This window comes from Equus caballus, chromosome 12, assembly GCF_041296265.1.
Source record: "Equus caballus isolate H_3958 breed thoroughbred chromosome 12, TB-T2T, whole genome shotgun sequence".
Classification (NCBI taxonomy): Eukaryota; Metazoa; Chordata; class Mammalia; order Perissodactyla; family Equidae; genus Equus; species Equus caballus.
In genome coordinates, this window is record NC_091695.1 from 49357290 (window position 1) to 49372402 (window position 15113).

At 60.4% G+C, this 15113-nt stretch overlaps 1 protein-coding gene and 1 long non-coding RNA gene across 2 annotated transcripts in view; one reads left to right on the plus strand and one right to left on the minus strand.

Moving 5' to 3' along the window:
* Nucleotides 1-15113, plus strand: part of LOC106781129 (mucin-2) — a 34082-nt gene that overhangs the window by 13329 nt on the left and 5640 nt on the right. The window contains exons 29-36 of the mRNA XM_070230342.1: nt 409-432; nt 1003-10593; nt 11343-11645; nt 11937-12154; nt 12527-12701; nt 13203-13450; nt 14021-14204; nt 14479-14701. Coding sequence (XP_070086443.1) covers nt 409-432; nt 1003-10593; nt 11343-11645; nt 11937-12154; nt 12527-12701; nt 13203-13450; nt 14021-14204; nt 14479-14701 — 10966 coding nt within the window. The remainder of the gene's footprint in view (nt 1-408; nt 433-1002; nt 10594-11342; nt 11646-11936; nt 12155-12526; nt 12702-13202; nt 13451-14020; nt 14205-14478; nt 14702-15113) is intronic.
* On the minus strand, nt 332-14635 carry LOC138916777 (uncharacterized). The gene is made up of 3 exons (XR_011424184.1): nt 14440-14635; nt 13920-14334; nt 332-1195 (listed from the first exon to the last, which is right to left on the minus strand). It is a non-coding gene; the product is annotated as an uncharacterized lncRNA (long non-coding RNA).

The window sequence follows — 15113 nt, forward strand, 5'->3', positions numbered from 1 at the left end:
CCTTCCAGGGGCAGGAGCACAGCTGGCGTGTCAGCTGTCACCTCTGTGCACGGGCGGGGGGTCTCGCTGACATGCCTCTCAACTCAGGAAAATGTCCCCTGGGCCCTCAGCCTTGGGAGTTGAGATGCCTGTGTCACGACCACCCTCCCGAGCCCCAACCACAGTGAAGGCGACTTGGGGACATTTCCAAAAACCAGCAAGAAAATATCCCAAGGGTTGAAGAAAGCAGAGGAATGTCCTTCAATTCCTCTGCATTTGTTCTGGTGGAAATTGTAGCTACCACTGGGCAAGCCACCAGGGGTATGACAGCCACAGGAAAAAGAAACACATAAAAATTTAGAAAGATTTTAAAAAGTCTTGAGCTGTGTAATGACATCATCTTTCTTCTTTTTTTCCACATTACTGCAGGTTCATCTACCACTTCAACTCCGCGTAAGTCCCGTGGATGGTACTTCCGGGTGGGAGATGGGGTGAGGGGGGCAGGTCACATAAACGAACTCTGAGGACATCCCTCGAGACCCGGATGTGGGGCCGGCTGGTGGGCCATCTGCTCACAGACTGAGATGGTGCATTTGGTGACTTATTTCCCAGTATTTTGAGTCCAGGGACTCACGCAGGGGGACTTGACCGGCTCTGGGTGACAACATGGTTGGTCAAGGGTTGAGACCAAGCCCCTTTCTCACTGAATGGGGGACCCTGTGGTTGTTAATTTTTGGGCACAAGAATTTGAAAATAGTGGAGGAGGGAGCGCTGGCCTGAGCCACAAGGCCTGGGTCCATCAGCGCTGGGGGCGCGGGGACTCTTCCCTCTCTGGGCCTCAGTTTTCCAGCTGCAAAAGATGGGTGGAAGTGGTGTCCAGCCCTAAACTCTCTGACCCTACAGCCGGGTCCTGGGGGATGACAGGGAGCCAGTCTAGGGTCTCTGACATCTCCGAGTCCCAGTGACCTCCCCGGCAGGCGCGCCCCCAGGCGTGGCTGACCAGCCCTGGGTCTGCTTCCCTAGCGCCGTGCTGCTTCTGGTCCGACTGGATCAACGAGGATCACCCCGAGACTCACGGCGACAGCGGGGACCGTGAGAGGTTCGACAGCGTCTGCCAGGCCCCTGAGGACATCGAGTGCAGGGCGGCCACGGAGCCCCAGCTCAGCTTGGAGGAGCTGGGCCAGAAGGTGCAGTGCAATGTGTCATTTGGGTTCATCTGCAAGAACGAAGACCAGTTTGGGGACGGACCATTTGGAGTCTGCTATGACTACGAGATACGTGTCCGCTGTTGCCTGCCCATGGAGGAGTGTCCTTCGACCCCAACCACGACCCCCATGACCACTACCATGATCACCGCGACCACCACCCCCAGCACAACCACCATGACCACCACCACAGAGACCACAACACCCACCACGAGCACTACTCCATTGACCTCCACCGCGAAGCCCACCACCACAACCAGAGAGACTACAACCCTTACTATGACCACCATCCCAGGATCCTCAACTCTGACCCCCACCATCACCACCACTACCACCACAGAGACCACAACACCCACCACAAGCACCACCTCAGGGGCCTCAACCCCAACCCCCACCATCACCACTACCACCACCACTGGGACAGAGACCACAACCCCCATCACGACCAGCACCCCAGGGACTCCAACTCTGACTCCCACCATCACCACCACCACCACAGGGACCACAACTAGCACCACCACCACCACCTCAGGGCCAACAACCCTGACTGCCAGTACCAGCATTACTGAGACCCCAAGCCCGACCCCCACCATCACCACCATCACCACCCCAGGGACAACAACCCTGTCCCCCAGCACCAGCACCACTGAGACCTCAACCCCGACCCCCACCATCACCCCAGGGACAACAACCCTGGCCCCCAGCACCACCACCACACAGACCACAACTCCCACCATGACCACTACCCCAAGGACAACAACCCCCACTGCCAGCACCACAACCACAGAGAACACAGCCTCCACCACGACCGCCAGCCCAGGGCCAACAACCATGACTCCTAGCACCACCACCACTGAGACCCCAACTCCGACCCCCACCATCATCACCACCATCCCCACAGAGACCAAAACGCCCATCACGAGCACCACCTCAAGGACCTCAACTCCTGCCTCCACCATCATCACCACCATCAGCACAGAGACCCCAACACCAACCCCCACCACGATGACCACCGTGCCCACGAGCTCTATCAGCACTGTGTGTGAGGATGACTGCCAATGGACTGGCTGGCTGGATTCTGGTAAACCAAATGTTACCGAACAAGGTGCAGACATCGAACCCATCGGAGATGTCTGTGGAAGAGGCTGGGTGGCCAACATCTCCTGCAGAGCCCATATGTATCCAAACCATCCCATCGAACAGCTTGAACAAACGGTGGTTTGCGACACGTCAGTTGGACTGGTGTGCAAAAACCAAGACCAGAAGCCTGGGGGAGTCATCCCCATGCCTTACTGCCTCAACTATGAGATCAACGTCTACTGCTGTGGGTTGTGTCTCTCCACACCTTCCCCCACGACCCCAGAGACCTCAACCCGGACCACGACCATCAGCACCACCACCACCACAGAGACCACAACACCCACCACCAGCACTACCCCATTGACCGCCACCCCGAAGCCCACCACCACGACCAGAGAGACTACAACCCTTACTATGACCACCATCCCAGGATCCTCAACTCTGACCCCCACCATCACCACCACTACCACCACAGAGACCACAACACCCACCACAAGCACCACCTCAGGGGCCTCAACCCCAACCCCCACCATCACCACTACCACCACCACTGGGACAGAGACCACAACCCCCATCACGACCAGCACCCCAGGGACTCCAACTCTGACTCCCACCATCACCACCACCACCACAGGGACCACAACTAGCACCACCACCACCACCTCAGGGCCAACAACCCTGACTGCCAGTACCAGCATTACTGAGACCCCAAGCCCGACCCCCACCATCACCACCATCACCACCCCAGGGACAACAACCCTGTCCCCCAGCACCAGCATCACTGAGACCTCAACCCCGACCCCCACCATCACCCCAGGGACAACAACCCTGGCCCCCAGCACCACCACCACACAGACCACAACTCCCACCATGACCACTACCCCAAGGACAACAACCCCCACTGCCAGCACCACAACCACAGAGAACACAGCCTCCACCACGACCGCCAGCCCAGGGCCAACAACCATGACTCCTAGCACCACCACCACTGAGACCCCAACTCCGACCCCCACCATCATCACCACCATCCCCACAGAGACCAAAACGCCCATCACGAGCACCACCTCAAGGACCTCAACTCCTACCTCCGCCATCATCACCACCATCAGCACAGAGACCCCAACACCAACCCCCACCACGATGACCACCGTGCCCACGAGCTCTATCAGCACTGTGTGTGAGGATGACTGCCAATGGACTGGCTGGCTGGATTCTGGTAAACCAAATGTTACCGAACAAGGTGCAGACATTGAACCCATCGGAGATGTCTGTGGAAGAGGCTGGGTGGCCAACATCTCCTGCAGAGCCCATATGTATCCAAACCATCCCATCGAACAGCTTGAACAAACGGTGGTTTGCGACACGTCAGTTGGACTGGTGTGCAAAAACCAAGACCAGAAGCCTGGGGGAGTCATCCCCATGCCTTACTGCCTCAACTATGAGATCAACGTCTACTGCTGTGGGTTGTGTCTCTCCACACCTTCCCCCACGACCCCAGAGACCTCAACCCGGACCACGACCATCAGCACCACCACCACCACAGAGACCACAACACCCACCACCAGCACTACCCCATTGACCGCCACCCCGAAGCCCACCACCACGACCAGAGAGACTACAACCCTTACTATGACCACCATCCCAGGATCCTCAACTCTGACCCCCACCATCACCACCACTACCACCACAGAGACCACAACACCCACCACAAGCACCACCTCAGGGGCCTCAACCCCAACCCCCACCATCACCACTACCACCACCACTGGGACAGAGACCACAACCCCCATCACGACCAGCACCCCAGGGACTCCAACTCTGACTCCCACCATCACCACCACCACCACAGGGACCACAACTAGCACCACCACCACCACCTCAGGGCCAACAACCCTGACTGCCAGTACCAGCATTACTGAGACCCCAAGCCCGACCCCCACCATCACCACCATCACCACCCCAGGGACAACAACCCTGTCCCCCAGCACCAGCATCACTGAGACCTCAACCCCGACCCCCACCATCACCCCAGGGACAACAACCCTGGCCCCCAGCACCACCACCACACAGACCACAACTCCCACCATGACCACTACCCCAAGGACAACAACCCCCACTGCCAGCACCACAACCACAGAGAACACAGCCTCCACCACGACCGCCAGCCCAGGGCCAACAACCATGACTCCTAGCACCACCACCACTGAGACCCCAACTCCGACCCCCACCATCATCACCACCATCCCCACAGAGACCAAAACGCCCATCACGAGCACCACCTCAAGGACCTCAACTCCTACCTCCACCATCATCACCACCATCAGCACAGAGACCCCAACACCAACCCCCACCACGATGACCACCGTGCCCACGAGCTCTATCAGCACTGTGTGTGAGGATGACTGCCAATGGACTGGCTGGCTGGATTCTGGTAAACCAAATGTTACCGAACAAGGTGCAGACATCGAACCCATCGGAGATGTCTGTGGAAGAGGCTGGGTGGCCAACATCTCCTGCAGAGCCCATATGTATCCAAACCATCCCATCGAACAGCTTGAACAAACGGTGGTTTGCGACACGTCAGTTGGACTGGTGTGCAAAAACCAAGACCAGAAGCCTGGGGGAGTCATCCCCATGCCTTACTGCCTCAACTATGAGATCAACGTCTACTGCTGTGGGTTGTGTCTCTCCACACCTTCCCCCACGACCCCAGAGACCTCAACCCGGACCACGACCATCAGCACCACCACCACCACAGAGACCACAACACCCACCACCAGCACTACCCCATTGACCGCCACCCCGAAGCCCACCACCACGACCAGAGAGACTACAACCCTTACTATGACCACCATCCCAGGATCCTCAACTCTGACCCCCACCATCACCACCACTACCACCACAGAGACCACAACACCCACCACAAGCACCACCTCAGGGGCCTCAACCCCAACCCCCACCATCACCACTACCACCACCACTGGGACAGAGACCACAACCCCCATCACGACCAGCACCCCAGGGACTCCAACTCTGACTCCCACCATCACCACCACCACCACAGGGACCACAACTAGCACCACCACCACCACCTCAGGGCCAACAACCCTGACTGCCAGTACCAGCATTACTGAGACCCCAAGCCCGACCCCCACCATCACCACTACCACCACCACTGGGACAGAGACCACAACCCCCATCACGACCAGCACCCCAGGGACTCCAACTCTGACTCCCACCATCACCACCACCACCACAGGGACCACAACTAGCACCACCACCACCACCTCAGGGCCAACAACCCTGACTGCCAGTACCAGCATTACTGAGACCCCAAGCCCGACCCCCACCATCACCACCATCACCACCCCAGGGACAACAACCCTGTCCCCCAGCACCAGCATCACTGAGACCTCAACCCCGACCCCCACCATCACCCCAGGGACAACAACCCTGGCCCCCAGCACCACCACCACACAGACCACAACTCCCACCATGACCACTACCCCAAGGACAACAACCCCCACTGCCAGCACCACAACCACAGAGAACACAGCCTCCACCACGACCGCCAGCCCAGGGCCAACAACCATGACTCCTAGCACCACCACCACTGAGACCCCAACTCCGACCCCCACCATCATCACCACCATCCCCACAGAGACCAAAACGCCCATCACGAGCACCACCTCAAGGACCTCAACTCCTACCTCCGCCATCATCACCACCATCAGCACAGAGACCCCAACACCAACCCCCACCACGATGACCACCGTGCCCACGAGCTCTATCAGCACTGTGTGTGAGGATGACTGCCAATGGACTGGCTGGCTGGATTCTGGTAAACCAAATGTTACCGAACAAGGTGCAGACATTGAACCCATCGGAGATGTCTGTGGAAGAGGCTGGGTGGCCAACATCTCCTGCAGAGCCCATATGTATCCAAACCATCCCATCGAACAGCTTGAACAAACGGTGGTTTGCGACACGTCAGTTGGACTGGTGTGCAAAAACCAAGACCAGAAGCCTGGGGGAGTCATCCCCATGCCTTACTGCCTCAACTATGAGATCAACGTCTACTGCTGTGGGTTGTGTCTCTCCACACCTTCCCCCACGACCCCAGAGACCTCAACCCGGACCACGACCATCAGCACCACCACCACCACAGAGACCACAACACCCACCACCAGCACTACCCCATTGACCGCCACCCCGAAGCCCACCACCACGACCAGAGAGACTACAACCCTTACTATGACCACCATCCCAGGATCCTCAACTCTGACCCCCACCATCACCACCACTACCACCACAGAGACCACAACACCCACCACAAGCACCACCTCAGGGGCCTCAACCCCAACCCCCACCATCACCACTACCACCACCACTGGGACAGAGACCACAACCCCCATCACGACCAGCACCCCAGGGACTCCAACTCTGACTCCCACCATCACCACCACCACCACAGGGACCACAACTAGCACCACCACCACCACCTCAGGGCCAACAACCCTGACTGCCAGTACCAGCATTACTGAGACCCCAAGCCCGACCCCCACCATCACCACCATCACCACCCCAGGGACAACAACCCTGTCCCCCAGCACCAGCATCACTGAGACCTCAACCCCGACCCCCACCATCACCCCAGGGACAACAACCCTGGCCCCCAGCACCACCACCACACAGACCACAACTCCCACCATGACCACTACCCCAAGGACAACAACCCCCACTGCCAGCACCACAACCACAGAGAACACAGCCTCCACCACGACCGCCAGCCCAGGGCCAACAACCATGACTCCTAGCACCACCACCACTGAGACCCCAACTCTGACCCCCACCATCATCACCACCATCCCCACAGAGACCAAAACGCCCATCACGAGCACCACCTCAAGGACCTCAACTCCTGCCTCCGCCATCATCACCACCATCAGCACAGAGACCCCAACACCAACCCCCACCACGATGACCACCGTGTCCACGAGCTCTATCAGCACTGTGTGTGAGGATGACTGCCAGTGGACTGGCTGGCTGGATTCTGGTAAACCAAATGCTACCGAACAAGGTGCAGACATTGAACCCATCGGAGATGTCTGTGGAAGAGGCTGGGTGGCCAACATCTCCTGCAGAGCCCATATGTATCCAAACAATCCCATCGAACAGCTTGAACAAACGGTGGTTTGCGACACGTCAGTTGGACTGGTGTGCAAAAACCAAGACCAGAAGCCTGGGGGAGTCATCCCCATGCCTTACTGCCTCAACTATGAGATCAACGTCTACTGCTGTGGGTTGTGTCTCTCCACACCTTCCCCCACGACCCCAGAGACCTCAACCCGGACCACGACCATCACCACCACCACCACCACAGAGACCACAACACCCACCACCAGCACTACCCCATTGACCGCCACCCCGAAGCCCACCACCACGACCAGAGAGACTACAACCCTTACTATGACCACCATCCCAGGATCCTCAACTCTGACCCCCACCATCACCACCACTACCACCACAGAGACCACAACACCCACCACAAGCACCACCTCAGGGGCCTCAACCCCAACCCCCACCATCACCACTACCACCACCACTGGGACAGAGACCACAACCCCCATCACGACCAGCACCCCAGGGACTCCAACTCTGACTCCCACCATCACCACCACCACCACAGGGACCACAACTAGCACCACCACCACCACCTCAGGGCCAACAACCCTGACTGCCAGTACCAGCATTACTGAGACCCCAAGCCCGACCCCCACCATCACCACCATCACCACCCCAGGGACAACAACCCTGTCCCCCAGCACCAGCATCACTGAGACCTCAACCCCGACCCCCACCATCACCCCAGGGACAACAACCCTGGCCCCCAGCACCACCACCACACAGACCACAACTCCCACCATGACCACTACCCCAAGGACAACAACCCCCACTGCCAGCACCACAACCACAGAGAACACAGCCTCCACCACGACCGCCAGCCCAGGGCCAACAACCATGACTCCTAGCACCACCACCACTGAGACCCCAACTCCGACCCCCACCATCATCACCACCATCCCCACAGAGACCAAAACGCCCATCACGAGCACCACCTCAAGGACCTCAACTCCTACCTCCGCCATCATCACCACCATCAGCACAGAGACCCCAACACCAACCCCCACCACGATGACCACCGTGCCCACGAGCTCTATCAGCACTGTGTGTGAGGATGACTGCCAATGGACTGGCTGGCTGGATTCTGGTAAACCAACCTTTACCAGCACAGGTGCAGACATCGAACCCATCGGAGATGTCTGTGGAAGAGGCTGGGTGGCCAACATCTCCTGCAGAGCCCATATGTATCCAAACCATCCCATCGAACAGCTTGAACAAACGGTGGTTTGCGACACGTCAGTTGGACTGGTGTGCAAAAACCAAGACCAGAAGCCTGGGGGAGTCATCCCCATGCCTTACTGCCTCAACTATGAGATCAACGTCTACTGCTGTGGGTTGTGTCTCTCCACACCTTCCCCCACGACCCCAGAGACCTCAACCCGGACCACGACCATCACCACCACCACCACCACAGAGACCACAACACCCACCACCAGCACTACCCCATTGACGCCCACCACCACGACCAGAGAGACTACAACCCTTACTATGACCACCATCCCAGGATCCTCAACTCTGACCCCCACCATCACCACCACTACCACCACAGAGACCACAACACCCACCACAAGCACCACCTCAGGGGCCTCAACCCCAACCCCCACCATCACCACTACCACCACCACTGGGACAGAGACCACAACCCCCATCACGACCAGCACCCCAGGGACTCCAACTCTGACTCCCACCATCACCACCACCACCACAGAGACCACAACTAGCACCACCACCACCACCTCAGGGCCAACAACCCTGACTGCCAGTACCAGCATTACTGAGACCCCAAGCCCGACCCCCACCATCACCACCATCACCACCCCAGGGACAACAACCCTGTCCCCCAGCACCAGCACCACTGAGACCTCAACCCCGACCCCCACCATCACCCCAGGGACAACAACCCTGGCCCCCAGCACCACCACCACACAGACCACAACTCCCACCATGACCACTACCCCAAGGACAACAACCCCCACTGCCAGCACCACAACCACAGAGAACACAGCCTCCACCACGACCGCCAGCCCAGGGCCAACAACCATGACTCCTAGCACCACCACCACTGAGACCCCAACTCTGACCCCCACCATCATCACCACCATCCCCACAGAGACCAAAACGCCCATCACGAGCACCACCTCAAGGACCTCAACTCCTGCCTCCGCCATCATCACCACCATCAGCACAGAGACCCCAACACCAACCCCCACCACGATGACCACCGTGCCCACGAGCTCTATCAGCACTGTGTGTGAGGATGACTGCCAATGGACTGGCTGGCTGGATTCTGGTAAACCAAATGTTACCGAACAAGGTGCAGACATTGAACCCATCGGAGATGTCTGTGGAAGAGGCTGGGCGGCCAACATCTCCTGCAGATCCACTAACCATACTGACGTTCCCAACGAACAGCTTGGACAAACGGTGGTCTGCGACACGTCAGTTGGACTGGTGTGCAAAAACCAAGACCAGAAGCCAGGGGGACCCTTCCCCATGCCTTACTGCCTCAACTATGAGATCAACGTCTACTGCTGTGGGTTGTGTTTCTCCACATCGTCTCCTACCACCACTGAGACCTCCACTGTGACCCCTACCATCACCACCACAGAGACCACAACACCCACCACGGGCACCACCCCAAGGACCTCCACCCTGACGCCCACCACCACGACCACAGAGACTACAGCCCCTACTATAACCACTATGTCAGGAACCCCAACCCCCACCATTACCACCACCACCACCACGGAGACCCCAACCTCAATCCCTACCATCACCACCACCACCACAGAGACCCCGACCCCAATCCTCACCACCTCAGAGACCACCACTCCCACTCCCACCATCACAGAGACCACAACCACCACCACTACTACCACCACTGAGACGCCAGCTTCAACGCCCAGCATCCTCTCCAGAAGCACGGAGACCCCAACCCCTACAGGCACAGTAACCACGGGTGAGACCACCACACCAAAACCGCCTGAGTCCTCCTCCCCTCCAACATCTCCGTCCACCTCCCCCTTTTCCACGGAATCAACCACGCCTCTGACTGCCACCCCAACAATCGGGGAGACATCCAGCACACCATGGCCCCCAACACCAACGGTCACTACAACAGGAAGCCCTGCCACCACCACTCCAGGTACACAGCCCCCATGGCACACACTGTTGCTTCCTCCTCAACCTGGAGAGCTCACTCAATTCCCAGGAGAGAGTTGAAGCTCCTTGGACCTGAGCTGGTGCCCCCTGCCCTGCCTTGTGAGAAGGGTCTCCAGGAAGGTTCCAGTGGGCTTGGTGAGCCTCCCTTACCAGTGGAGCCTGGCCACCGAGCGTTCAGTGTGCCGCTTACCATTGGCCTGTGTGTGGGCGGCTGACCTGAAGGCTGCCCACTTGCCCCCACAGAACCTCCTTCCTTAGGACAGCTGCTTGCGGCCCACCTCCCTCAACTCACACCTGTGTGATGGGCAACATGGGCAAAACCATCACCAGGGGAGCCCACTGAGGCACATGGGGCCAGAGCCAGGTGGGGGGGCAGAGGCTGCCAGGCAGGTGCCCCGGGAGACCCTCCCTCCATCCTCCTCTTCTGCCTGCGCCTCATCACTGGGGCTTCGGAGGGCAGCTGGTCAGTGTCCTCGGATGGGCCAGTGGCCCGTGACAACCCCTCCGGCCAGGGGGGCGAGCACTGCTGCTGCCCAGGGGCAGGCGCTCCTCCCACGTGGGCCTCCCCTTTGCCCACACCGTGCTTGTGGCCCTGCTCACCCTGACCAAGAGCTGGGGCAATGGACATGGGGTCTTTCCATGCCACATACCTCGCCCCAAGGGAACTGTCCAGCTGTGCATCTATGATGAGCCGCTGCCATCAGCCCTCACCCGTCACCTCCATTCTTACAGGCACGCAGACGTCAGGTCCCACCTCCTCAAAGACCACCCCCACCAGCGGGACCACCGCCGGGCCCTCCTCGCCCACCCTAGGATCCCCTTCCACACCCACTCCTGTGACTGTCTCAACGACCACCACGGGAACGCGCACCCCGACCTCGACCACGCCACAGACCACCAGCACCTCGACCACCAGTGTGCCCACCCCTACCCTGACCCCACTCAGCACCCCGAGCAGCAGCAATACCACCAGCTCGATCACCAGTGCCACCAATGTCGAATGCTGTTTTCTGAATGATACGTACTATGCCCCAGGTAGGCAGGCTGTTCCCTCCAACTCTCAGACGGTAAAGCCTAGTGGGACTTTGGGCTCTGTTTTTCCAGGGGTAGAAGCCGGGTTTCAGGTCTAAACCAGGAGCTCGCTTGGGAAGCTGGGTGCTGCGTGGGGGGAGCTGATTCCGTGGCCAGCCCCACCTTGCTGCAGCCATGAGTCAGGGGGAGAGGGGGTGGTGGGCTCCCCTCTGGTGGCCTGGGTGGGGACCCGCCTGTGCACACTGGCGGCCAGCCCTGCCTGGATGGCGTAGGCACTGGTCTCTCCCCCTGCAGGCGAGGTGGTGTACAATGGCACGTATGGAGACACCTGCTACTTCGTGAACTGCTCGCTGAACTGCTCCTGGCAATTCTTCAACTGGTCCTGCCCGTCCACCCCCTCCCCAACGCCCAGCACACCCACGCCAACGCCCACGCTGTCCACAACATCAAGCACGCTGACCACCACCACGCTCCCTGTGTATGAGTGCCCCGACTTTGATCCTCCTAGAAAGGTCAGTGGGCTGTGGGCAGCTGTGTCCCCACTGTCCAGGCCTTCAATGCCCCAGGCACTGCCTTCCTGCTGGTCACCCGAGATGCCTCTGTCCCCCATGCCCCGCACCATCCCCAGTAAGGCCATGGCTCCAAGCTGCCTTTCCGACATGGGGTCTGCTGGGGCACCCGCCGTCTCACCCACAAGGAGCACAGTGCTGTGCTCTTGCTGCAGCACAGTGGCCTTGAAGCCGCCTCCCTGATGGGGCGGCCCTTGGCCTCCAGCCTCCTGGGGAGGGCTCTTAGGTGCTCACCCTGGGGCCTCACAAGCAGTGTCCTGCGTGGGCCGGGTGGTGGGGCCTGTCCCCCTGACCCTGCGCCCTCCCCGCCCTCAGGAGAACGAGACGTGGTGGCTCTGCGACTGCATCATGGCCACTTGCAAGCACGACAACACGGTGGAGATCGTGCACGTGGAGTGTGAGCCCCCACCCATGCCCACCTGCTCCAACAACCTCACGCCCGTGCGCGTCCCGGACCCCGACGGCTGCTGCTGGCACTGGGAGTGCGACTGTAAGCCCGCGCTGTGGCTGGACCCTCCCCACCTCCTCCCTTCCGTGGGCGGGGGCTGTGTGGACTGAGGTCCCCCGGTGCAGACCCCAGGTTGAACGTGATGGCCTTGTCAGCCGAGCTCACCAAGGGCCAAGCACACCTCCAGAGGGACTTCCCAGGGCTGGGCAGGGGTGGGGCATGCCTGGTGGAGGGCGGGCACCTTCGCGGTTAGAGGGGCAGAGCTGGAGTTTGAACCTGGACCTTCTGGCTCCAAAGCCAGGCCCCGTCCTGCAGAAGGAACGGCCGCTGAGGGCTGCGTGGGGAGATGCCTTGTGGGGGCCGGACGAAGCTGACCCCCATCCTCCCCAGCCCGGATGCCCCGCCTGTCCCAGACCAGACTTTCCGTGTCCCTAGGTTCCTCCCTGCTCTTCTCACCCTCCTTGAGCTCCTGACTGCATCCTGTCCCCTCCCCCCTGGTTCCACCCTCCCTCTGCCCCCGGCTCACCCGGGCTCCCTCCGCAGGCTACTGCACGGGCTGGGGGGACCCGCACTACACCACCTTCGACGGGCTCTACTACAGCTACCAGGGCAACTGCACGTACGTGCTGGTGGAGGAGGTCAACCCCACCGTGGACAACTTCGGGGTCTACATCGACAACTACCACTGCGATGTCACCGACCGAGTGTCCTGCCCCCGCACACTCATCGTGCGCCACGAGAGCCAGGAGGTGCAGCTCAGGACGGTGCAGATGCTGCCCCTGAAGGTGCAGGTATGCTGGCAGGACCCATGGCCACGGCGGGGCATCCATACGGCTCCCTCCCTTGGCGGGGGCTGAGCTGCAACCCCAGAGCTGGGCTGGGAGGGGGTCAGTGCTCATGGGACACATGCGGCCCTTCTCACAGGGCCACCAGGGGCGTCAGGGACCCCTCAACCTCCCCTCTCCTGACCCCACCACCCGCCCTGAGCACAGGCGTCTGAGGCAGAAGCCCCCTCCCCAAGCACAGGTGCACACACCGCATGGAGTGGTTGGCTCCCATGGCCAGGGAAGCCCCACCCTCTGCTCGGAGCCCAGAGTCTAGGGGCCCTCACCCCTGGGACCAGCCTGGACAAGTCTGCTTAGTGCACTGAAAAGGAATTGAGAAAGGGTAGCACCCACCACCACATGGTGTGATGAGGAGGGTGCTGTGGCCCCAGGCGCTCTCTGAAGGTGCAGCCTACCCGCCCCCTCCCTCACGTACTTAAGGCTCCTTTGTCCTGGTTGCCAGGGAAGGGCAGGCCTCCCGCTGAGTGGGTAGCTTCTGCCAGGCTGGCCCTCTGACCCCAGGTGTGTCGGCCACAGGTGCAGGTCAACGAGCAGTCCGTGGCGCTGCCCTACAAGAAGTATGGGCTGCAGGTGTATGAGTCCGGCTTCAAGTACGTGGTGGACATCCCCGAGCTGGGCGCCCTCATCTCCTACGACGGCCTCTCCTTCTCCATCAGGCTGCCCTACCGCCTGTTTGGCAACAACACCAAGGGCCAGTGTGGTGAGTTCCTGCCCCCTGCGGCTCCTGCGCCCTGCCCCGGGAGGCCAGCGGGGAGTGGGCACCTTCCAGCCCGGATGAGGTCCTCCTCCTCTGCTTGGAGCCCCCATGGCCGTCATCCCGGTTTTGGCCCCTGTGGGACACCAATAGGAGTCTAGTCTAGTCTGTGCCCTCGGCGCTGGCCAGCTGGTCTGCAAAGGACCTGGGGAGGAGGAGGGGAGGGGTCCCAGGCGCTCACCGGGTCTGCTGGACAACCTGGCCCTTCTCGCCAACCCAGGCACGTGCACCAACAACACCTTGGATGACTGCGTGCTGCCCAGTGGGGAGGTCATCTCCAACTGCGAGGTCGCAGCTGACCAGTGGGTGGTGGACGACCCCTCCAAGCCGCACTGTCCCCACTCCAGCTTCACCAGCCCACGCCCGGCCACCACGGCAGCCAGCAGCCGCACCCCCACACCCAAGGACTGTGATTCTTCCCTCTGTGAGCTCATCAAGGACAGGTGACCCTGCTCCCGGCCAGTTGTGGCCTCACCACTAGAGAGCTGCAGAGACTCAGGGAGCAGCCTCGCCTCTCTGTGCACCCCCTACCCCCGGGCCCTGTCTGCACAGAGGAGACGAGGCTGGGGGCCTGGTGTGGGGCTGGGAAGGCGAGGGCCTTAGGGCTCGGGCTCCTCATTTCTATGGGGCCGAGCTGCTTCATCAGACACCCCCCTGCCTCTTTTGATTCTCGAATCTCTCCTGCCTCCTGGGAGGTGCAGGATAGGCTGAACTTGAAGCCTGGGGTAGACCAGTGGACCCAGAACGCAGCTAGCATTCAGGGCTGAACCAGGGAGGCAGATTGGGGTGTAGACAGAGAGGGGGCACCCTCAAAGCTGGCATCCATGGGAGCGAGCGCCTCGTGCCCAGAGGTAT